Below are 23,316 nucleotides of genomic sequence, written 5' to 3' on the forward strand. Positions count from 1 at the left end.
ACATTTCAGAACGCTCTGCTCACAGGGAGCCACTGCACCCCAAGCTGCTCCCTGCCTGCTCCTCAGGGCTGCCCTTGGGGATGGTGTCTGCAGAGAGCCAGCCGTGTGCAGGGAAAGGCATCGAGCGTGCCATCAGCACGGACAGTGCTTCGGGGACACAGGGCCTCAGCGAGGTGGACTTGTTTTATGGATGTAACTTCACAGACAGGTCCACGGCATTAAGCTGGGGACCCAAGAAGGTCCCCACCAGCACGTGCCCAAATAAAGTGCTCAGCCAAAAAGCTGGTGCTGAACACCTGAACCACAGAATCCGAGGGGTTGGAAGAGACTGATCTCTATCAATGTCTGACCACGCATACAGTGTTATGCAGGCTGGTAACACGCATGGGGAAGCACTGCATAGGGTTCCTTCAACCCCCGCTCGAAGGACGGTGAGTCAGATCAAGAGCCTCCTCCAGCTCAGCGCGCCCCCAGATCATTTAGAAAAGGCCACAAGAGCTCACCTTTAGCTTTCACATGTTCTCCTGCAGCTGAAGTTGTCCTCAGCTTTCCTATTTCTCCTTAAAGGCCCTTTGGTTTTGTTCAGAAAGTGCTTCCTTCTCCCTCTGCTCAAGCCACCCACTCCTGCCTTTTATATCCCCAGTGAAGCCATGCAGAGAGAAGCGCTGGTGCTTCACTGCAGCCATCTCCAGCAGCCAACGCGGAGGTGAAGCACACCCTGATCAGGGGAAAAGCTCCAGGTGCCTGCCGACACCCCCAGCTCTGAACACCTTCTTCAGTATGACATCAAAAATTACACGTGTATGCCAACAGTCTCACCGTGGAGTCAAGCCAAGAGGCAATTCAGGACTGCATGCTGCAAAACCACCGTGTTTGCAGTCAAAACTCATCTTCCATTTTGGGTTGACCTCCTAAGCGCATGCACTGTGGGGATGCTCACAACCTCTTGCAGAACTGATGGAAAACCACCCACCGTCCAGAACAGCCCTCACTGGGAGGTCAGTGCATAGCTGCAGAGAATCACAGAATCATTAAGGTTCTAACAGAGCCCTAAGATCATCAAATCCAACCTCAACCCATCTCCACCATGCCCACCGACCACATCCCTCAGTGCCACATCTCCAAGGCTCTTGAATGCCTCCAGGGATGGTGACTACCACTAACCTGAGAAGAAATTTTTCCTACTATCCAACCTGAGCCTCCCTTGGCCAACACCTCTAGTCCTACCCCCAGCCGCCCCAGGGTCTCCCAGCACGGAACCTGTGTGGGAACCCAGAGACAACCCTCACAGCAGAACCACAAACACGCACATTTCTCTTTAGAGACCACCTGACATTTTCCCTTGCTGGGGAGGGAGTTTGCCTGCGGGATGCAGAGAAGGGAGCCAGCCCCAGCCCTGCACCCAAGGACCAGGGAGCCCTGGTGGTGCAGCAGCAGGGCCGGGGGCACCGCTTGCACCCAGCGAGCACTTCAATCCCTGGCGAGGCTGCACGAGCTCCAGCCGTTTCCTCGATCCAAGCAGAGCAGATGGCACTCACAACACTTGCGGTTTCGCTTCCCAGCCGCCATCACAGAGCTGCTTCTCACAAGGGTGGAGGCGGGGGGGAGACGGCGCGGTGTGGGTTTTTTTCCCTGGGAATTTTGATTTTTCTTTGGGGAAAAAAAATTAGATCTATCTAACATGGTGTGGTGAAGGTGCCCCTGGCAGTCAGAGCGCAGCGCTCCGCAGACAGACCGTGTTTGCCAGCTGTCCAGCAGTCTGTCCGGTGACCCATAAGCTTGAGGCTGACCACTAGAAACCCCTTATCAGGAGAGACAAATCCCAGAAAGCCTCACAACGCAGAGATGGAGGAAAGAAGGGATGAAGTGATCAAAACAAGGGCTTTCTAGGGATTTTGCCTACTTGCCTGGATTTTCTCCTCTTTGATCGCTCAGCCCTGCTCGCCGAGGGGCACTTTCTGCCTCTGCTGCCTTCATGGGAAGGCAGGGATTTGGGAGAGGTGGGCTCCAAGGGGAGAGAAAGGCGAGCTGTTTCAGCTCCCTGGTGCATCAACCCTCCCACCTCCAGCACAGATGGAAGCGGCGAGAGATGGGGGCCGGATGCTACACGCCATGGATGAGGTGGCACACCATGTCCTCCCCAGGGATAACCAGCCTCTGCCAGTCAGCACGACTGCACAGGAAGGAAGCACCTCACTGGGGTCACGTTAAATGCTTTTGCTTTCTTATCTGGAGGTGGAGCTCTTCAAGGTGGGGCTTCACCCCCAGCAGCACCGTGGATGGGAACGAGGGGCAAGCACATCCCTGAGCCCTCTGCTCTCCAGTGCCCTTCTCTGCGCACCGACCCACTCCACACTGCCTCCAAAGAGCAGTCAGGAGCCCAGTCCTTTCCATCCACTGCAAGCCTCTAAAATGGGGGTGCACGAACTGCACTGCCCTGCAGCATCAGGCTCTGAAAGCAGAAACCAAAGGACCACAAAGCCATGGGGCTTTCCGCAGTGCACTCCTGCAACATCACCATCAGCACGGAGGGATGCGATGCCCCAGCCGTCCAGCACGCTGTGGTGATGCTGCATCCCACCATGATGGCCCCCAGGTTCTTCATTCTAGTGCAAGCCAACACCTAGAATTACACTCCGAAAGCGTAAATCTGGGCACCACAGACGCCAGATTGTGTTCTGCAGTTGCATTCTGCACAGCTTAGTTATACGTAACAAAAGTACGCGCTCTGCGCTGCCTCTTTCCTGTCTGGGGATGAATAAAATCTGAAAGATGACAGATCAGCACCTCCATCCCAGCCCAGCCCCACGCTCGCTCTGCTGGAGACGCAGATAAACAAAGGCAGCTCTCCCCGCCGTCCGCATGCAGCTGCCGGCACCAGGGCACGCCGCACAAAAGAGGTCTGCAGTGATGGGGTCAGCAGGGCCAGGCACCTTCTCAGTGCACAACAGCACTGCTCTGGGGTTGCTGGAGCTCGTGGCTCCCCGGTGCACACATAGCTTTGGGAGGCCGAGGGAGTTTTCTGCTGCAGTTTCTTAATTTCAGTGGCAGCTGCAGCTTTGCATGGGCGCTCACAACAGAGAAGGAAACAGCATGCTGCAAGAAACCAACTTCTGGGAGGCTTCCATTAAAACATAGCCTAACGTAAGCATAATAGCACTGCACCGTGCTGCCCCAAAAGATGGACCTTGAACTGTGGAATGGGTTGGAAGAGACCTTAACGCCCACCCAGTTCCAACCCCTGCTGTGGGCTGGTCGCCCCCCACCAGTCACACTGCCCAGGGCCCTACCCAACCTGGCCTTGAAGGTCTCCAAGGATGCGGTATCCATGGTTTTTCTGGGCTGCAGAGCCCCAAAACATCGCAGCTGGAGTAGGACATCACTTCATCGCTTATCCCATTGCCTCCCCCTGCCTGCTGCAGCCTCGCTGTGCCCCAATGGGTTGTGCTCCAGCCCCAGCTCCCCACGGAAAAGGCCCATTTCTGGGCAGTAGATCGGGGCAGAACGAGAGAATTTGGCTTTCTGAGGTTTCAAAAGCGCCCATAGGAACATTTCCAGCTGCAAAACAAGGGGAGACACACATTACACTGCCACGCCAACAAGGCAAACCCTTTGGAGACAGCAAAACAAGAAAGCCTATGTGCCACCCAAAAGTAGCACAGCCACCACCTGAGCTCCCGGGAGGCCCCGCTACAGCTTAAGGGAAACCTTCCCCATCCCCCCACTCCCCCCCCCCCCCCCCCCCCCCCCCAAAAAAAAAGATGCCAGGGAGGCAGCAGAGCTGGGCAGGGCAGCTGGGGCCAGGGGGTGGCGGGGCCCCCTGGGCTGTGCCGAGGAATGCCCGCGGCGCCGGGCGCTGGGAGCCAACCAGCTGGAGAGCCGCAGCCTCATGAAATAATGAAATGCCAAACCGAGCCCTGCATCTTCCACAGTCTCTCAGGTCACCTACCAGATTAGGAGGCCTGTTGCTAAGGCAACCATATCTTGCAAGTGCTAGCTGAACTTCCCCATAATTTTTAACCCTTTAAGGAGCAAAAAAAAAAAAAAAAAAAAAAATTAAAAATAATAATTAAAAAAAAAAAAAGGTTTTGCTGACAGCACAACCTGGTGGGGCGCAGGGCGGGGGGGAGAAAGATGAAATGAAAGCTGAGTGCCCCAGAGCCGCCCCGCTCGCTGCACGCCACGTTGGCTCCCTTCCAGGAGGCTAATAAAATTATTCAGCGTATGCACGCGCAGGCAAAACCCAGCAAACTTTCTATGTGCCTGGCAAGGCAATGGAAAAAAAAAAAAGTCGGGTTGTGCATATGAAATGGGGACAAACAACGCAAAAAATAACTATTAAACAACAACAAAAAGCCCCAGTAATCAAACAACAACAACAACGAAGCCGCTTTTAGCACCCCTGGACGCCCCGCAGACGTGGGGTGGGGAGGGGACAGATGGCCGGCGCTGCACCCCAGGATGGGTCCCCTCCCCATGGAGTGCCCCACGGCTGCGGCCGTGCAGAAAGCAACGTGCCACGCACAGGAGGGAGGGCAAACCCTGCCCGGTGCTGGTGTCGGAGGGGGGATTTTAGGAGGCTTTCCAGGAATTCAGCGCGCTGCGGGGAAAAGCGACCTCTTGCACGTTAATGGTATGAAGGGCCTTGGGGAGGGGGGGGGGAAACAACACGCTGCGCACTCAAGGCGTTTTCTTGCTCGGCGAGAGTGAAGTTGAAGCATCCCAGCGTAATGCACGGGTCCTGGGAGGGAGGATAACAATCCACGAGGGGCAGACAAAAGCAGGGAGCGCCGAATATTGGGAAAATGAGAAAAGCTGGTGAACAACAGGGGGAAAAAAAAAAAAAAAGAGAGGAGAAAGGCAATGCACAGGCAGCACAAGGGGAAAAAAAAAAGAGGGAGGGGAGAAAAAGGCATGGAAACGAGGAGAAAATGTGGAGCAGCATAAATCAGGAGCGCGGGGGGAGAAGCGCCTGGAGGAGAGGAGGGAAGCGGGGCCAGGGAGGCAGAAAAGCACGTGCTGCCTTTTCAATGTAAGAAAGGGCAGGCAGATGCAGCTCGGCTCCCCACACCCCTGCGCTGCTGGGGAAAGGCCCCCGGCTGCGTCCGGGAGCTCGTGGGGTGCAGTTGGGGCCGGGAGCGGTGCCGGGGGCTTATCAGCGGGCTGCACGCCGGGCTGGGTGCGGATACGGCCCCGGCAGAACCCCGCGGGCAGGCGGCCGCCGCCTCCCCCTGCATCTGCTCCGAGCCAGAGTCGGAGTCTCCTTAGGAAAGGAAAAGCCTCCGCTGGCACCGGAGCAGAAGACGCTGGATGGAAAAAAATTAACCGTGTGATAGCCGGGCTTCGCGGCACGTCAACCTCGACCCAGCCGCACGGCAGCTTTAGGCGCTGGTTTTCACGTGGTTTCCCGGCTCTGCCCCGCCGCAGGCGTGAACAGGAGGCAGCGCGACGCTCTGCACCGAGCCACGTGCTGAACGCTGCCAGAGCCTCCTTCCTTCATCCCCTCCCAACCCCAGCACAGGGCAAGGGCAGCAACCCCTGCTGAACCCCCACAAATGCAGGCGTTGGGGTGCTGAGACCCCACGCGCCGCCGGGGCTCCTGCAATCACAAGCCTGAGGTGAGAAAGAAACTTTCCCTTCTTCCCACCAGCCGCAGGAGCTGCAAAGGTCCATGCAAACCCCATGGAAGGCTCTGTGGCGCTGCCCTCCTCGCTCTCACCTGCACAGCACCACACCAAGCGGCTCGCAGGAGCTTCCTTAGCTGCCTCTGTCAACACCAAACATCTGTAACCGGCAAAATTTACAACCAGGAATAAAGAGGAGTGACCTTCTCCGTGTTGAAAGACATCTAGGTTCTTGTATTACAACGATGGGGACAGGCAAAATTCATTATCTCTAATAGCTGTCCTTATAACCAGATTAAACACAAAGGCATCAATTTCATATTCCTTGACCCGCCGCCGTTCCCACCCTGAACCGAGGGGAGCTCCCCTCCGCCACAGCAGCGCTGGGTGATGCGCAGACAAAACCCATCAGTTCAAATTAAGTTCATGTTTATGCATGCAAAAAGACCTCGATCCCTCCTCCCTGCGTGGAAGGAAAACAATACCCCGGGTCGCCCGCATGCGCCCATCCTGTGCCACTGTCCAGGCACAACCCACGAGGCTGGGGGACACCAGGCCGGTGCCCCGTTCCTCCTCATCCTTCTCTGGGCACAAGACAGCATCACCAAGAAGACGTGTAAGCGCCCCCATCCCTTCCGGACAGGTGAAGACCTGGGGCTACAGAAAAGCTGCCCCAACGCCACAGCACCCAGCTTGGTGCGAGAGCAGATGTTTGTCCACAGGATGTACAAGGCAAGATGAAAACACCTGCTTTCCAGCACGCAAACAGACAGATCCCAGTCCTCCAGAATTAATCATCATTAAACCCAACTGCACCCACATTCCCCAGCAGAAGCTCCTCAGTGGTGCGATGCAGCAGGGCTTTTGTCCTGGAGATGCAACCTGCACATACACCCCCCTCCCAGCAAGACGAGCACGATGCCAATCACCAGCCGGGGAGCGACAGCCTGTTATTTTCATCAGAGGATGCTATCCATGGGGACCTTCAGCTGCCAGCCAGGAGAAATAAGCCACTGGAGAAAAGTTACTTTCAGCACAGCCTCCTAATGGCTTTCTTCACCCCCTCCCCTTGGCCTCCAACCGATGCACGTGCGAGGGCAGCTCCTTCCCCAGAAGATGAGCACCAGTGGGGCCAGCTGGCTCCTCTCGCTTGCAGCAACAAGTCAAACTGCTCCAAGAGCTGGAGAACGCTTATGGTGGGGGGGGAATGCTTCAGATGGACCAGGAGGACAGCGTACCACGTTGAAGCAACAGTGAAAGTTAAAATTAATTAGCTGGCACAACGACAAAGAACCCATTGTGCAGCACGGTGGAGCAATCCAAGTACAAAGGCTTTATATAAGTCATGTTGAAAACTCCTTGATGACTGCAGGTAAGGACAGACAAGCTGTCAGGACATGCCATGACACCCAGAAGGGCTCCGGGACAACCACGCAGATGTGTTTTTAAGACAATGAAAAGAAGCCCAGGAGTCCCATCCCGGACCTCCCCTCCAAGAAGAGAGGAGCAAAGGACTGAAGCACCTGGGCATCAGCAGCACGGCCACGTCCAGCATGGAATAAAACAGCAATTGTTTTTTCATGGAATATTGCCCTTGAACCAGACTGAAGACACCTGTGTGCAGTGTTGACTGTCATTTGTTTCCTTGGAGCTCCCACCTCCAGCAAATACAGGTCTGCTGAAAGCCACCCTGAGGTGACCGAGCACTGGGAAGCACAGCTCCTTGTGCAGGTTAGCCCCAGTGAGACCAAACATGCCTTCAAGTTCATGCCTTGCAGCCTGCTGCAGCCAGAGGTGGAAGAGAGTCCCCAGCAGCAAAGAACCACGATGACCCCAAAGCAGACAGCATGCAGCATTGGGCTTTGCTCCTCAGAAAGGAGCTCACACGCTTCCAGGAATGCCTCTTTCCTCTCCCAAGTGCACAGGAACCGCTGACCATGGGGCAAAAAAATGCAACGAGGGCTGCTACAGAAAACTTGAGCAACGTCAGTGCCACACAGCCCAGCAGCACTGGGAGGATGAACCTCTGCTCTCCTGGAGCAGGGCTAAGACATCCACAAACACCACCGGGCAAAGGGAAAAGCTCATGAAAAGCAGCACCCATGGCGAGCACAGCACTGTGCTGCTGCCTGAACAGCCAGACCCAGCACAAGCAGGAGCCCATGAGGAAGCACGTTGCCCCTTCCCCTGTATGCACAGCCTTTTTCTGACTTAAAAGCTCATCACAAACCGCTCCAGCTGCAAAACCCAACTCCAGGCAGGCAGCTGATTCCCAGGGCTGCCCACAGGGCCAGAGGTGCGATGGTAGAAGACCAGACCAGCCCAGGCATGAGGGACTCTCACTCTTCTGGAGTGCAGGATCAAACCACTCCAGGCATGAGGGATTTGTGCTCTTCTGGAAAATGAGCACCAGCATCACACCCACGGCGTGGCTGGAGGACACGCACCTCGCTGCAGGGCACACCTGTATGCCAGAGCCACTGTAGCGCACCCTCTGCTTTGGAAGCTTGTTTGTATCCAAAAAAATACTGATCAGAGGTGTGAGCTCAGCCTGGTGAGCTTATTCAAGATGGGGGGGGAAAAAAGGGACAGAAAAAGCCCAACCACCCAGAAGCTATGCAAGGCAGCCAGGCCGGGCAGCAAGAGCTCATTTTCACTACAGAAAGCTGCTGCACCCTGGGAGGAGAGACGCTCGAGATCAAATGTTTAAGGGTTTATGCAGAAACATTAGAAAAAAAAATTAGAAAGAAAATGTTAGCTTAAGACACAGCTAGAGGTCTTCCTTTGGACTTTATCTTGACACCACAGGCTGTGGTGGCACTGCCGCACACAGCACTGAGGGGCTAAAGCCCTGACAGGCTCAGACCCGGATGGGCATGGGGAGAACACACACAGTGTGCTGGGGGGCTCCTGGCCCTGCCCCCACATCATCACAGGGGCAGCACACAGGCTGACGAACCTATAGGTTTAATTGCATCTGCAGGGGAGTGAGAAGGGTCCCAACCAAGGCCCCACATACAGAGCTGTGCCGTTGTTACCCTGCCGACGGCACAGAAACCAAGTCAAAACACCCAGATTGGTGTTGTGACTGCGCCTGTCAGAGGCAGAAAGAGCAGAAAGGCGGAGGGGGAAGGAAAATAAAAGCACTAGCAGGGGCTGTGGGTTCACTCCAGCATGCCTTCAGCGTGGGGATAGAGACACTTTGCCCAATCCAGGGGGCCCCCACCAGTCTGTGTGGGGGTAGAAAAGAGCTGTTACAGCCATCTGCCCTGCCACAGCCATTTCCACAAGGCAGGGGCACAGGGCAGCCTGCAGCTCAGGCCCACGCTGGAGCCCTAGGCCTTGCTGCTGGGCCGCCCTGCGCGGCCAGGCCCTAACAGCAGGCCCCCTGTACACACAGATGTGCATTAAATACCTTGATTTATACATATTTCGCTTAATTTTGACATCAGGGAGACTGGGCAGTCCTCCTCCATAATAATAAAAGTGTAAGCACACGGAGCTGAAGGGCAGCTCCCACAAGAGGCCCAAGGCAACTCCTGAGTGCCCCACTGCCCACGGCCATCCCCCAGCCCTGGTGGCACGGGCTCAGGCCCACCGAGTGCAGGAAGAGGCCAAGAGCCTGCCCCGTGTTTTGGAAATTCCCCCCTCCCCCCCCGCCCCACAGCACAGCTGTAGCTTTGAACTCATCTCCTGGCACCAACCCCTTCAGCAAACAGCCCCGGTGCTTGCGGCCACGAGCAGGAGGAGTTTTGAAAGGAGGAGGAAAAAAAAACCACCACCCCATCGAGCCCACAGCGAGGTATTTGTTTACTTGCTGAAGAGCCGTTTTCTCTCCCCTCAGCCAGCCTGGGGCTGCTTTGCAGAGGAAGGAGCCATTTCCACCTGGCAGAGGCCCCCACCCCAATTGGGCCCCACGTCCCCCAGCTGGGCTGAAGAAGCCACCCTGAGATGGTGCCCAGCACCTGAACCGGCCCTGTCCCACAGCGGGAGCCCCCCAGCACTGCCTCAAGAGACCGCTCAGCAGAGGATGCACCAACCCTTCCCGTGGCCTGGAAACACAAAACCCAATTACTGCCATCTCCTCGGGGCGCACAGGCGGGATATTTTTATATTTATATACATTTTTTCAGCAGCCAGACTCCCTGCAGGCACCACGTCTTCCACCGACAGCACAGTCTCCTCCCCAGCGAGAAGACAGCACACTGCGTGCACCAACCCATGCCATGGGCACGGCCTTCACCATCTCGGCAGCAGGACAAGGGACCACAGCAGGGCTGGGCACAGCCCAGCACCCCCATGCTGGGGATCTGCCCCCCCTCAAGGTGCCCACACGATGCTGCAGAAGGAAAGCGGAGCTTCATGATCCCTACCAGTGGCTGCAGCACTGGAGCTGCAGCTGGATGGGGTGCACCAAAGCAGGCGTCGCCTGCTCCTGCGTAAGCAAAGATTTGGGGCAACCAGTTGCCATTTAATTTGGTAGGGCGGCCAGTGGAACGGCGAACGGTATTAAGGAGGAGAAAGAGCCCCAGCTCCCAGAACCGGCGTGGCAGCTGTTTCCAATAGAGCCAGGGGCTGCTTTAAAAGAGAAAATATGGAACAAAAGGTAGGAGAAAATCCAAGTTTCCAAGGTGAGGAAGGAAATGATCAGGGGAACAGGAAAGCCTCACTCGTACCCAATACATGCTGTACCGACCTCATGCACCTCCCTGTGGCAGTGATGGGGGGGCTCTGCCCCCTCCCCACGCGCTTTGAAGAGCCGAGGTGCCTTGCACACCCTCGCCCTCGCTCCCTTTGTTCCTGCGTGAGGACCCCAGGAAGGAAGCGAGGGGAAGGTTTACAAGCCTCGTGTTTACCCAGAGCCACAAATCTGCCGGGGGCCGCGGCCCCCCCGCCGCAGGGAGGGCGGTGCGGAGCTGGGGGCCGTGGTGTGCGGGTCCCCTCGCACGTGGCCGCAGCTCCGGGGCAGACAATGGGATCGCACGCGGCCGCTCCGCCAGCCCTACATGGCCTTCCTCCTCCTCGTGGGCTTCACCTCCACTGGAGCCAGCCCCTCTCACAGCGCCATAGAGGTTAAAAAAAAACAAAACAATGAAGAAAAAGCACACACACACACACAAAAAGCCACTCCGCTGCATCTCGCTGCTACCCACCGCTCTGCTCGAGGCTGGCGGCTCCGGCTGCGATGCCGAGCAGCACAAGCGCTGCCCCACATACGCATGAGGCACCCACGCCTGTGCCCCCCCCAGGATGCACGAGGAGCATCCAAACCCACCCAGCCTCCCATTGTCAGGCAGAATTAAACAACCACGCCGTGTCTTGGGCAGCTTCCTCTCCTCCCAGCCACCCCCACTTTTCAGTGGAAATCCCTGGCGGATTCAAGCCGGAGAAACTTTGCATCTTCACACCATTTGTTGACATAAAATACATTCCAGTGCCTTACTTTTACAGAGGCACTCTGAGCGGAGGGGGGGAAAACGTCTGTTTCCATTTGAAACTGTCAAAATTAGCATGCAGTAATTAAAAATCACACCCTTTCTCTTAATAACCTAACCAGCATGATACAATCAGGTTGTGCCAACTCTTTAATCTAATTGACTAATTACAGATTTTAATTTAGTCAGTTACTGAACAACTGTTGACAATTTGTTTTCATTAGGGACAGAACAGGATAAATATTTAGGCTCCCCAGTCAAAGACTAAGACATAAGCTCAGTGCTCTGACCTCAAGTTTAGCACACTTGGCTTTTCCATCAATAGCAACTACAGGAAGGTATTGCTCCGAGACGGCATGTTTCCATCACCCTGGGCAGCAAGAAGAGCAGAAGTGGAGGTTGCTCTGCACCAACAGCAGATACTGCTTAGAAAATAAAAATTCAGCTTTGCACAGAGCCCCAGGAAAAGCTGCACTGTGAGGGGCACTGACACTTGCACGCAGCGCGGGTGAACCAGTACCTGTCCCCGGGGAAGGATGGGAGGCTGAGCCCAGCACACCGCAGGGAGAGGGAATTTCTCTGTTCCCCCACCACACACTTTTGGAGTTGTGCAGCTGTTCCTGGCAGCCTGCCACTCTGGGAGGAAACTCCTCTCTCTGGTTACCTATGGGGATCCCTGCCCCTGCAGAGCGGGTCTGGATGCAGCCCAGCTGTGCAGAAAGGGGCTGGAGCCATGCAGTCACCGCTCACGGCTCCGGTGACGCCCGCGGGGCCGGCAGGGACTGCACAGCGCTGCCCCCAACCCACATCCCACACCCTGCTGAGCCTGGCCCAACAGCACCAGCCCTCCCACGCAACACGTTTTAGCAAACCAGCTCCAAAGAGCACGCTGCAGAGATACCTGGAGATCACCACCTCCACCAAGATAACTGCAGACTAACGCCATGCGTACAGAGCTGGGGATCACCTCCACGGCAGATGGGACAGCCAGTGACCAACACCGCCATCACAGCATCCCACACCCAAACCCACGCAGCCACCAAGCCACGGGTGCTTGGAGCACCGACCTTTGGTGGTCCCGGAACAACAGAACAGCTTGGTTTGGGAGAGTCAACGGCCACACTTGAACCCGGCACAGATCCCAGTGCGGTGTCTCACCCACCAGGTGCCATTCTGCACCAACCACACATACTTGTGGGAGCAGCCAGCATGGGACACAGAGTGCTCTGACACAGAAAGGAGCTGCCCCACAGCCCAAGGATACCTGAGCACACCTTCCTGCATGCCACCCCAAAGCACAACTGGAAGGCGTCTTCTGGGGGAAGCCGGGTTTGGGGTTCAAAGCCCTGGATGACACCACACTGCTGGCAGACCAACATCCTTCCAGATACCCCGGTTGTCATCGCACCATGGCTTAAACCACACCAGCTGCCACATCCCTCTGGCTTCAGCAACCTCACTGAGATCTGAATCCAATGGGAAACGTTTCACACACTGGGGTAAAAAGGAGAGCTGGGCGTCCCCAGCCAGACACAGACACCACGCTCCCCACCTTCTCTGCAACCAACACCACCCTCCCCAGCTGCAGCACAGCATCCTTCCAGACAGGAGTTAGAGAGAAAGAGCTGCATCGGTTTCCTGAGGTTAAAAAAATAAAATAAATCAATGATCTGCTCTAACGACCATTTCGCATGCTTAAAAGCGAGCCAAAGCTGCTGCAACGTAAATCTCCCACAGCAAAGACATAACTCTGAACACTGGTGAGTCTGGATTCTTTTTGCAGGGGGCAGCTGGGTGTAGCAGAGGAGAGGAAGGATGAAGTAAAGTCTCGGGCAGCCGAGCATTGCTCTGATCCTCCTCTCCTGCAACTTGCACTCAAGCTGGCCACGCAGGCAGAGCAATGCCACAAAAAGTATGTAGCAACAGTCAACTAGATTTAAGTTCATTTTCTGTAGCTGGAGGCCAAAATCGACTGAAGTGGTTCTGGTGATCAAGTTTTCTGCAATTCCCCTTTCTATGTATTAGCTCTTTGACAGAAATTCACTGCGGTATTTAAACTGGCAGTCATCACCGCTAACTCAAATTGTATTGGCTTTCACAATGTTGAAACGCTGAACTGCAACCATCAATCGGCCAATTCTGAGATAACGCGGTGGCTGAAATCCCCTGTCATGCTGCACGCTCCCTTTGTAGCTCGCTGGCCGTGGGAGGCACGGAGGGAGCGGGCACTGCAACGCACAGCACCGGGCAAACGGGACGCGGGGAGGCACAGCGGGGCTGCCCCCCACCCACAGCATCTCCGAGGGCCGGAGGGTTGAGCCAGCAGCCCGCCCCGGTTGGATGGGAATGGGAATAAAGCGGAAAATCAAAAGCCACCCAAATCGATTGCTATGGGTCAGGTAGTGCCTGTGGAACAGGTCAAGCCTTGGACGGCGGCTGGGGAATCGGTGCCGCGCAGCTGTAGGTAAGCAGAGAGCTGCTGTTAACTTCTGGATAACTCTGATACAGGTGGTGGGAGAGGCTGACTAATGAAACTGCAAGCGGCGCGACGCGTTAGCTGCCTTAACAGTCAGATCTGCACACGTGCTGAGACAAAAAGGGAGAAACACGGTGCTCCTCCCCGACACACAGACCCACATCCCACTCCTCCCAGCAGCCTGCTGCCCTGCCGTGCCCTGCCCTGGGAGGGGAACCACGGGGAAAGCAACGCTGCCTCACCACAGTGGAAGCCCATGGCGCTCACGGAGCATCCCCTACAAGAGAGGTGCCAAAAAAATCAAAATCAAAATTAAAAATCCGAGGTGGAAATTGATAATTCATCCTGCTGCTCCTAACAGTTCCCATACAGCTACGCTGGGAAATGAAATGGAAATTACACAGCATGCAAATCCCAGAGTTAACACTCTGCTAATGAAGCACACCGCCCTGCGCCCAAGCGTGCGGCTCTGCAACCAGTGCCTCCCCAGTGCCTCCCAGCGCTCCCCGGACCCCGCAGCATCCCCTGCTTCGTGCCTCGGGTTGCAATGCAAACCCACTGCCTCCTGGTAAACAAACACGGCGTTTGGCGCAGACCCGGGCGACCGCTGCACAGCCAGTTCTGCCATTGGCCAGGTTTCAACACGATGCTCTACGAATCTGGGGCAAAGCCTATATTGGGATATTTTTAACCACAACCAACAGATGAAATTACTCACTGGTCCACCCAGCCCGGGGCTCGCAGGAGGCCCAGCATCACTCTGAGCTGTTGCACGCTGCCGATACGCCGTGGGGTTTGGAGTTTGGGCGGTTGGTGATGCGCTCCCCACCCAGAGCATCCCCCAGCGTGGGGCACAGCAGGGCTCAGCCTGCTGCTGCTGCAGGGCCGTGGCCGTGTGCCGGCCCCGGGGAACAAGGCACCATTCACACACAGCGGTTATCTCCTGGTTCCTGGCTTTGGTCAATATTTAAATTTCAGCCGGGCAGGTCCCTGCCCTGCAAAGTACACTCGGTGCTCCACGCAGGGAGAGCACCACGAGCATCCCAAGCCAAACGCACGCACCTTAAGGCCAAACAGACCTGGGGACACCAAACTGGCGTGGCAAAGCCAAGGGAGGACCGAAAAACCTCCTTACACGTCTTTGCAGCCAGACCCAAAAGGTGAAGCACTCGGGGCTGTTACAAAACTGCATTACGCTGAGAATTAAAACAATCAGGATTGTGTCTATTTACTGTAAGCTCAAAGCAACATGTATTAAAGAAGTTTATGCGAATCATTTAATGCACTCATGCCTATTGTTAGAATTATTACCGAGCTAGGAAAGATTAATTTCTCTAAATACGCTAAATCCTCAGACATTATTAGGAGGTTGCTGTGAACGTAGCACTACTATGCCTTTGGCTGCTAATGTCATCTTTAGCTAAGGCTTTACTACCTGAAGAGCCACCTCTGCCTTGCCCCATCCTAACCAGGCCCCAAAAAGGATGGGATTTGGCCCAAAAGAAGCGAGGAGGAGCGGCAGGCGCTGCCAAGCTGCAGAGCCCGGTGCTGATGGATGTGCTGACAAACTCCGGGTTGTCAGCCCTCTCTCACCCTCGGTTCAGGAGTTCAACATTTTAATCCGACCCAGTAAATAAAAAGCAGCTACGCAGGAAGCGGCACGGCGCAACCGGGAGCGGAACGGCGGCCACAGGACAGACAGATGGACGGCCAGCACAGGCCTGGCTTGGCTTCCCCGGGGAACAACCGAGCTGCCCACCCCCACGTGGGTTCAGCTCCATGCTACATCCACTGGGGGAAGGACACGGGACCGGCAGCGATGCAGATCTGGGCTCTGCTCCCCAAGCAGGAGGAGCAGAGAAGGTCCCCATGCTGCTCCCAACCCAACCTCACACATCTCCCAGCAGCTCAACCCAGGCATGTCGAGGCAGCGAGAGGCTGGGGAAGGGAGGAAAAATGGTTTCCATACCATAGGCTCCCAGGAGCAGACAAAAACAGCTCCTGCTACACAATTTAAACTCGCTTGACTCCGCTCCAAGCCCACAGCCAGGTGACTAATCCTTTGATTCAAATTCCTCCCGCTGCAGATCAGTGCTGCAGATCTGGGTGACTTCAGCGGGACGGAGCGGGCAGCCCACCTGCAGCCAGCACCAACAAGCCCTGCACAACGAGACAGGGCTGCTTCTGGGGGAACGCACCTGAAGAACAGCATCTGCTGGGTTCCACCAGCACCTCCACTGAGGACAACCACACGAGGTCCTGCACACTCAGGACGGTCCGTGCCGGCTGCCAACACCCACCCAAGGACCTGCACGCGCAGGGTGGTGGTGGAGTCCAGCGGGTTGCATGCAGCACCTCTAGGCTTGCTCCAAGCAGGTCCAGCACCTCACAGCTGGAGCACAGCTGGAGGAGCCACGTTTTTCACGAGGACACAAAGCCCAGAGTGCCCCAACACCATCAGCCCCGGTGGGACGAGGTCCACACCATCACCTCCAGCTCACGAGTTCCTCCACGCCGCTGAATTCAAGGAGCGCCCCCAGCCAACCAAAGCGGCCCCACAAACCCACAAGGCTTTCGGATGGGGAATCTCCCCTCCATCCCAGCCGCCTCCATAGCGTTGACCGACGAGACATGCTCAGCACCGGGCCCGCAGCCACCGACCTCACTACCACTACCACCACCGCCGCCACCGCCGCGCTCGCGGCACACGCTTTGTTGCCCACCGCCAGGTCCCACCAGCGGCCCCAAGGCTGGAGATAAAGCGCCTGGGCTCATTTGCATAATTGCAACGTTATGAAACGCCGTTCGGCCAAATCGCGGCGCCGCTGCTTGGAACCGCGCTGCTGCCGGCGCGCCGAGGAGCCCGAGCGCCCCAACTCCGTCATTACCGCGAGGAGCAGAAACTTGTTGTTACTCACATAGTCATGGAAGGCTTTCGCTTCGCTCGAATGCTCGCAAGTGTCTCGCCGCTCAGGGGCCGCGCAGTACAGGTCCCAGAACACGCTGCGTGGCACAAACACAGGGGAGGGAACCCCGGTTACCGGGTGCCCCCCCGGCGCAGCCCCGGGGCTGCTGACTCACCGCGACCCCCCCCAACCCCCGCGCCCCTCACTCACCACCACCAGGAGTGCAGGAAGCCGGGGGGCTCTCCCAGCGTGATGTTCTTCTCCCACCGGATCTGCGGGCGAAAGGAAGGGGCCGCCAGTGGGCTGCGGGGCTCCGACGAGCGGGGGGGACCCCGCCGGCCGCCGCCGCTCGCCCGCCCCGCACAAGATGGAGGCCGGGAGGCGGCGGCGGAGCACAAAGGGCGGCGGGGGGGCTCACCTCGGACAGGAAGGTCTGCGCCGACTTCTGGGCGCCGACGTGCAGCAGGTACTCGTAGACGTATAGGGCCAGCCTGCAAGAGCCCGGCGGCGGTCGGCGGGGGGGGCGGCGGGGAGGCCCCCGCCCCGCACAAAGCCCGCAGCCGGGCTCCTCCCGCACCGCACCCCCCCGCTCCCTCCCTCTCTCCTCCTCCCCGCTTACTTCTCCCGCGCCTGCCCGTCCGAGGGCACGGCCGAGCCTTTCCCCTTGGCGAACATGTTCCGCGCCGAGCTGGGTGGGGGCCCGCCCGCCCGAGCCGCTCTGCCCGCTCCGCTTCGCCGCGCACCGGGGGCTGTCAGAGCGCCGGCCCCCACCGCGCCCCCATGGCCCCGCTGCCGCCGCCGCCGCTGCTTGCCGCGCCCGCCCGCCTGCCGCCGCTCGCCGCGCCGCGCACCCGAACGTGGCCGCGCCGGGCACCGCCCCCTGCTGATCGATGGGCGGCTCCACCAATCGCTGAGGGGCGGAGGAGGGGTCTCGCGCGGACACGCCCCCTCGGCGAGCGGCGGGCGGGCGGCCTCCCGCGGTGGAGAGGGAGGAGGGGAGAGCGCGGCGCCGCGCGGTCCTAGCGCCGCGCGGCGGGCGGGCAGGGATGGCCGGGCGGAGGGGCGCGCTGCGCCTTTAAGGTGCCGAGCCGCCGCGCGCTGAGCGCTCCGATTGGGCAGCGCCGCGGGGAGAGCGGAAGGGGGGCCTTGAAACCGCCCGCCGGGCTGCGCGGGGGGGGCGCGGCGGGCGGGCGCTGCCTCAGGACGCGGTGCTCGGGCGGGACCCCCCCCGCCTCGGGGGGCGCGGAACCCGGCCGGGGCTCCTCGGGGGGTACCGCCGGCATCGCAGCTGGGGGCGCACCCCGGTACTGCGTGACCGCTCGGGGGTTACCTCAGCATTGAGCCGGGGGCCCTGAGAGGCCGCTTGGGGTCACCCCCCGGAAACTTTCTGACTCCGCAGCGTGCCGTGACGCAGTGACACCTCTGCCCCCCCAAAAAAACAAAACAAAACAAAAGGGGAGAGGGCCGCTGAGCGGGGTGGCGCGGGCAAACGAGGCCTGAGCTGTGCTCCCCGCCTCGGGCCGTGCGGAGCTCCTCGCCCTGGCGCTGAGCGCTGCGCTGTGCGGTCGCCCGGCGCCTCGCACCGCTGCCCGGTCCGACCGAGCCCCGCTCCGCACCGCCTCGGCTGCAGTTTCCACGGGAACGGCTGTTGGAGCGGCGCAAAAAGCAGGGCTTCAAAGAGCTCTTCCCCTCCACACGCATCCCGGCCTCACCTCTCCCTCCGCTGCGCCTTGCCGAGGGGACCCGCAGAAACGCGGCAGGGACGGAGGGTTGCCGAGTAATCAAACGCTCACGGCTCAAACGCGGGCGCTCAGCCTGGCGCTGCAAGGCGGGAGCGGAGCGGGGCCGTGTGTGGGAGCTGTGGGCTGCGGGAGGAACGGCAGCGCCAGGCAGGGCTGCTGTGCCCGTGGGAACCCTCGTGGCCATCCGGACCCGTCTGAGCAGGGCCCGACTCGCCTTGCGGCGAGCAGAAAGAGCTGATCGCGATGGAGGGGGTCGGGAAGCGTCGGGCTGGGAGTCGTCAGATCCCGTGTGGAAGGAGCGAGCGGGGCCCGGCTTTGTGCTCCACGCGCTCCCACAGCGAGGCCGGACTGAACTCCCGGTCACGGCGAGGCACAGCTCGTGTCTGTGAGCCTCTGCTGCTCCTCCGCTGTTCTTAGGGGCCGGGCGATGACCGGGAGCCTCCCCTGGGATTGAGGCCGTGGAGGGTAAACCACCTACACGAGGGTAAAGAGGAGCTAAATATCCCTGTTAAAAATAATACCCTCGCATTCAGCACATTCTGCGCGGAGGAGGAAAGTGCCGCTGTCCCCAGGGCGATCTGCGTGTGCTCTTGGCCAGGAACAAATGAAAGAAAGGCCTTCTCTGTGCCCACACCATCGTCCCTTTCCTGCCCCGCACTGTGGAATGGCCACGGCCGCTTCTCTGCTCCTCACGTTTTGCAGCACGTCGAGCTCCACGTTCGCTCCTCATCAGCAGTTTATTTCCCTTTAATTCATTGATTGTCTGAGATACCGAGCAGACAAAAACCAGTTCCCTTCTTTCCCCTGCCCCTCAGGTCGTTGGGGACTAGAAATTCAATAGGGGCTGGAATCTCCACCTCCTTTGATGCCTCCAAAGGTCCGTCTGCAGGCGCCCAGCCTGGACGGGAGGTCAGGGAGGCTGTCCCCAGCACGGGGACAGCAGAGGATGGATGGGGACAGGCATCTTCCTGCTGCTGCCCCTGCCTCAGCTTCTCCCCCGTCCCCCAGACCGGCTCCGTTTCTCGGCTGTTGCTAGGGGAGATGGAGAAGAGCACTTGATTGAAAGCTTCCTGCAAGTGGCACCGAGTCTAAATATTGCCATTCCTACGCAAGCGAACCCAGCAGCGTGACTCCAGGACAGCGAGGTGGAACTCCTGTCCCGTGTGAACTCCAGTGCTCCCTGCAGCCCCGGCCCCGTGTCTTCCACCACCCGACGGCGAGATGATCTGAGCAAATTATAAGACGGTGCTTTGGACCAACTTAGCTCAAGATCAGAAGGGAGACTAATTTCACATCTTCGCCGCCGCAGAAGGCAATTAAATGGCTCTGCGAAGTTTGAGCACAGGTTAGGACAAGAAATTTTACAATCAGAAATCCCAACACCTGCGGCCAGCAGCGCTGCCTGCTCGAGTCATGGGAGGACGTTCCGAGCCTCCTGAGTGCTCCCAGGGCTTGGAGAGCCAACGTCCTCTGCTCGGGTTCCTCTCTGCTGGGTTTTCCTTGGATTTGTGGCAATGCAGGCACCAGAATTCATTAAAAACTCAAACCAATAACCACCTGCCCGAACCTCTCCCGTCTGACGGCTCACAGAGCTGGGTGCCTCCCTCTCTGCATCCCGCAGTACCCGCCAGGCAGGCACCGAAACGGCCCCGCTCTGCTCAGCTCCAAGGCAGGAGAAAACGCTGCTGGGCGCCCATGGGGCCGAAGGCAGCAGCCCCTGGCACAGCGAGGGCGAGGTGTGACTGCTGCCGCGGGCTGAGCGCGGGCTGGGTGGGATCCCCGTGGGCAGGCTGCTGTGGGCAGGGATGCGCAGCAGGACGGGCAGGTTTGGGAGGGAGTAGCTGTGGGAAGAGTGGCCTCACCGCGATGCATATTAACGCTCCGCGGGCTTTAATTGCAGTGGGACCGATCGCACGGAGCCATTAGCATGCAATGCGGAGGAACACGTATTTTTGGGAGCCCTGCCTGGCTTGCGGCCTTGTGGTGGGGGGAGGCGGTGGGATGCAGGGAGAGGTGCCTCGTCCCCCCCGGGAGTGCTGCTGGAGGTGCAGCTCCTTCCTTAAGGCCCTGAATCATCCCCGCTGCCATCTGCTGCACCCTCGCTCTTCCCTGCAGATGTCCTTCTTCCTTCCCCAGAAGGAGATGAGAACTGAGGATGAGGTGCCAAATGCGACTTCAAACAGCATCTAATAAAACACGGGATTAATTTCTTCTGACTGCTGTTCGATGGCTCTGATTAAGCAGAGCAGAATTTAATTAGCTTGTTTGGACTGCCTCTAAACCCATGCCAAAGGTGGGGGAGCCTCAGTGTCCGGGTCCCCCAATGTCCATGAGCTGCTGGGGTAGCCTGTGCTGCCCGACTGAGCAGAGCCTGCTGCACACCCAACCAGGCTGGCAGCAGTTTTGAGATCCCCAGAACCTCCTTCATCTCTGCAAGCCCCCCTGCAGCCAGGATGGGGGCCGTGTGCTGGATGTGCTGCCGGTGGCAATAGGGATGGAAACATGGAGCCTCTCAGCGTAAACCGAACTCATCCTGCTGCTGAGTCCTTGAGTTCAAGTAACCCTGTTCTCTCCCTGATTTACTACGAGTTGCTGGCTCCTCTTCTCTCCCTCCTCCTGTCTCCTTTAACCCATTTCATTATCTATGCTAGCTTAGGCTTGCCTACGTGGGAACATCACGGTGAGGTTATTGCAAAATAGATGGGCTGTGAATGCGAAATGCGGCAGCCCTCCCCCAGCAGCACTGACTCCCTCCCCGCCATACCTGTGCTCAGCACACTGCAGGACCCAGGCTCCCCAGCTCCCCCGCTGCTCCTGGGGTCTGAGGCTGCAGCTTCCCCTCCGTGCAGACAAGACAAGCACGCACGGAAGGCGTGCGTTTCCCTTCCAGCGACGTGTTGCAATTAAGCATCCCCTCCCTATGCAACCCAGCGCTCAGGCAGGTAACTCCAGGCCAGAGCCACAGCCCAAACTGCTCTTTTTTAGCTGTTTATGGTGTCTTTGGTTTTCTGTATATAAAAAAAAAGCAAAGAGCGCAGGGAAGATCTGCTGGCTGAGGTGAGGAAGGGACCCAGCAGCTCCTTTTCTCCCTGCAGATGAGGTTTTACAGGCTCTGTAGAGTCACCCCAGCACTGCTCCTCACCCTGGGGCCATATCACTCCCTGCTCCCTTATCAGCCACCTGTGGGTGTCCCCGCCCCATACAGGGCTCTGGGTGGGCTTGGGGCACACGGCAAAGCACAGGAGGAATGGGGTGGGTGCCCCCGAGGAGCCCATCCCTCCGATTTCTGAGCAAAACAAGAACCAAAGCAGGGGAGTCCATAAAGGGAATAAGAAAAGACAACTACTTTTATACGTGCACTTAAGTATTTAGGTCAGTATTTTTAGAATAAATAGCCGTGGGTTGGTTCCTATCTTTTTCACTTTCATTTTTTCACACTTCAGCTTCATTTTCCTGACGCCGGGTAACTGCAGAAGCAGTTGGGTTTCTGCAAGCCCTCGCACCTCCCGGCACGCCGACCTCACCGCCTCTGGCTTCCCTCGGCCCCTCTGTCCCATTCTTTTCCCTGGACACGGTCCGAACCTCCCACTTTTCATGGCTGAAGGGCGACAAAGGGAAGGCTCACACCGCAGCGGGGCCATCCCACAGCGATGCCGCCCGGTTCCATCCTTCTATTCAAAGCAAAACCATCCAGAAGGGTCCTTCGGAGCAAAGCCGTCTTCCGAGGGAAACATTGGCAGCCTCGTTTGGCAGCGACAGCGCCTGGATTTGCTGAAGGCCTCCAAAATTAGATGAGGCTTGGAAACTTGTGATGGATGTCACTGCGGCAGCGTGGAGGGAGGGCTCCGGCGCGGTGCTTCCCCCAGCCCGGGTGCTGCTCGGTGCCTGCTTGTCCCCAGGGCTCCCTGCAGCACAGCGGAGGCACACGCGTCGAGAAGCAGCAATCCCGGGGTGCTAAATGTGCTCCGCAGGGGCCGCTGCCATGTGCCAAAGCGATGGAGCTCCTCGTAAACGCGCCGAGCGTAGGAAACGAGCCCTCAGCGTGCCAGCAGGGAGCTGGGCTGGGGCCGCTGTGTCCCTATGAGCTGGGGATACGGGGGGCTCTGGGGGCACGGCGGACAAGGGGAGCAGCGGGGGCACACGCCGGGGCTGCGAGCGCGGCGTATCCCAAAGCAAAGCTCCCCTCCTCCCCGGCTCGACGGCCGCGTCACCTCCAAGAGTTACTCACAGATAAGCCCCATAAATTCGGGGCACAGCCATTTTATCACCGCTGGCAGCTCGGCGAGCCGCTCGCTCCAAGGTGAAGGCGAGGGAGGTGGGAGGAGATGATGGCAGCGGCCGGGGGCGCCGTGCAGGGCCGCATCCAGCCCGGCCCTCGCTGCCCGCCGGGGCTTTGTCGGGGGCCAACGCGAAAGGCCGGGCAGAAAACCGCCTCCTCCGCGTGGGATGATTTATTTCGCCACGCAGCTCCGGCCCGTTTTGCCGCATCATTCCCGGTGTTTTATTGCCTCCGGCCGGGGCCGCCGCCATCCGCCGTGCAGCACCCAGCCCTCAGCACGGCGCTGCGCCGCCGCCGGGCCCGCCCCGACCCCCGGGCCCGGAGAACACCCGCGAGGGGCGGCAGGGCCTCCGCCCGCACGGACGGAGCGGGAGGGGCGGCAGAGGCCGACCGGGGCTTCGGGTGGGGAACGACGCGCGACCCCGCGGGGCCGGGAGGGACGCCCCGCCTCCCCACCGCACAGCATCGCCTCGCCTTCGAGGCGGCCGCATCTCCGCCGCCAACGGGGAGCGGCCGAGGGCCTTCCCCGCCTCCGTGCGCCCGCAGGCAGCACCGAACCGACGTGCGGGCAGCGCGAACCGCTCCGCGTCGCCGACCCAGAAGCGTTATTCGGAGGAGGCAACGGGGACGCCCCGCCGGCGGAGCCCGGCTGCGAGACACGGCTCAGGGAGCGCCGCGCTGCCCATCGCGCCGCGCACAGCGGCGCTCACCGCTCCCTGCCCGCTCCCGGCCGCCCGCGCTCCCCCGGGGCCGCCCGCCCGCAGCGCGGCGCCGCACGGGGCGGAGCGGGGCGCGGAAGGGGCCTCTTGAAACCGCCGCGCTCTGATTGGGCCGAGCGCCCGCCCCGGCCCCGC

The 23,316-nt window shown here is 59.0% G+C and overlaps 1 protein-coding gene and 1 long non-coding RNA gene across 14 annotated transcripts in view; one reads left to right on the forward strand and one right to left on the reverse strand.

Annotated features, from left to right (window-relative positions):
- The window catches only part of SSBP3 (single stranded DNA binding protein 3), a 51,210-nt gene extending 33,721 nt beyond the window's left edge, over positions 1-17,489 (reverse strand). For 9 of the 13 annotated variants that reach the window (NM_204564.2, XM_025152748.3, XM_040704489.2 and 6 more), the window contains exons 1-4: positions 17,061-17,300; positions 16,860-16,932; positions 16,652-16,713; positions 16,454-16,538 (exon numbers count right to left, since the gene is read on the reverse strand). In NM_204564.2, the coding sequence (NP_989895.1) occupies positions 16,454-16,538; positions 16,652-16,713; positions 16,860-16,932; positions 17,061-17,116 (276 nt within the window). In that variant the 5' untranslated portion in view covers positions 17,117-17,300. Of the gene's footprint in view, positions 1-16,196; positions 16,539-16,651; positions 16,714-16,859; positions 16,933-17,060 lie in introns of those variants that run through there. The other 4 variants (XM_046944249.1, XM_046944247.1, XM_046944245.1 and 1 more) reach the window with 2 other exon arrangements.
- A 126-nt stretch (positions 17,490-17,615) lies between these two features.
- LOC121111428 lies at positions 17,616-22,400 on the forward strand. The gene is made up of 2 exons (XR_005862017.2): positions 17,616-19,919; positions 20,084-22,400. It is a non-coding gene; the product is annotated as an uncharacterized LOC121111428 (long non-coding RNA).
- The last annotated feature ends 916 nt before the right edge of the window (positions 22,401-23,316 follow it).

Source organism: Gallus gallus, chromosome 8 (assembly GCF_016699485.2).
Source record: "Gallus gallus isolate bGalGal1 chromosome 8, bGalGal1.mat.broiler.GRCg7b, whole genome shotgun sequence".
Classification (NCBI taxonomy): Eukaryota; Metazoa; Chordata; class Aves; order Galliformes; family Phasianidae; genus Gallus; species Gallus gallus.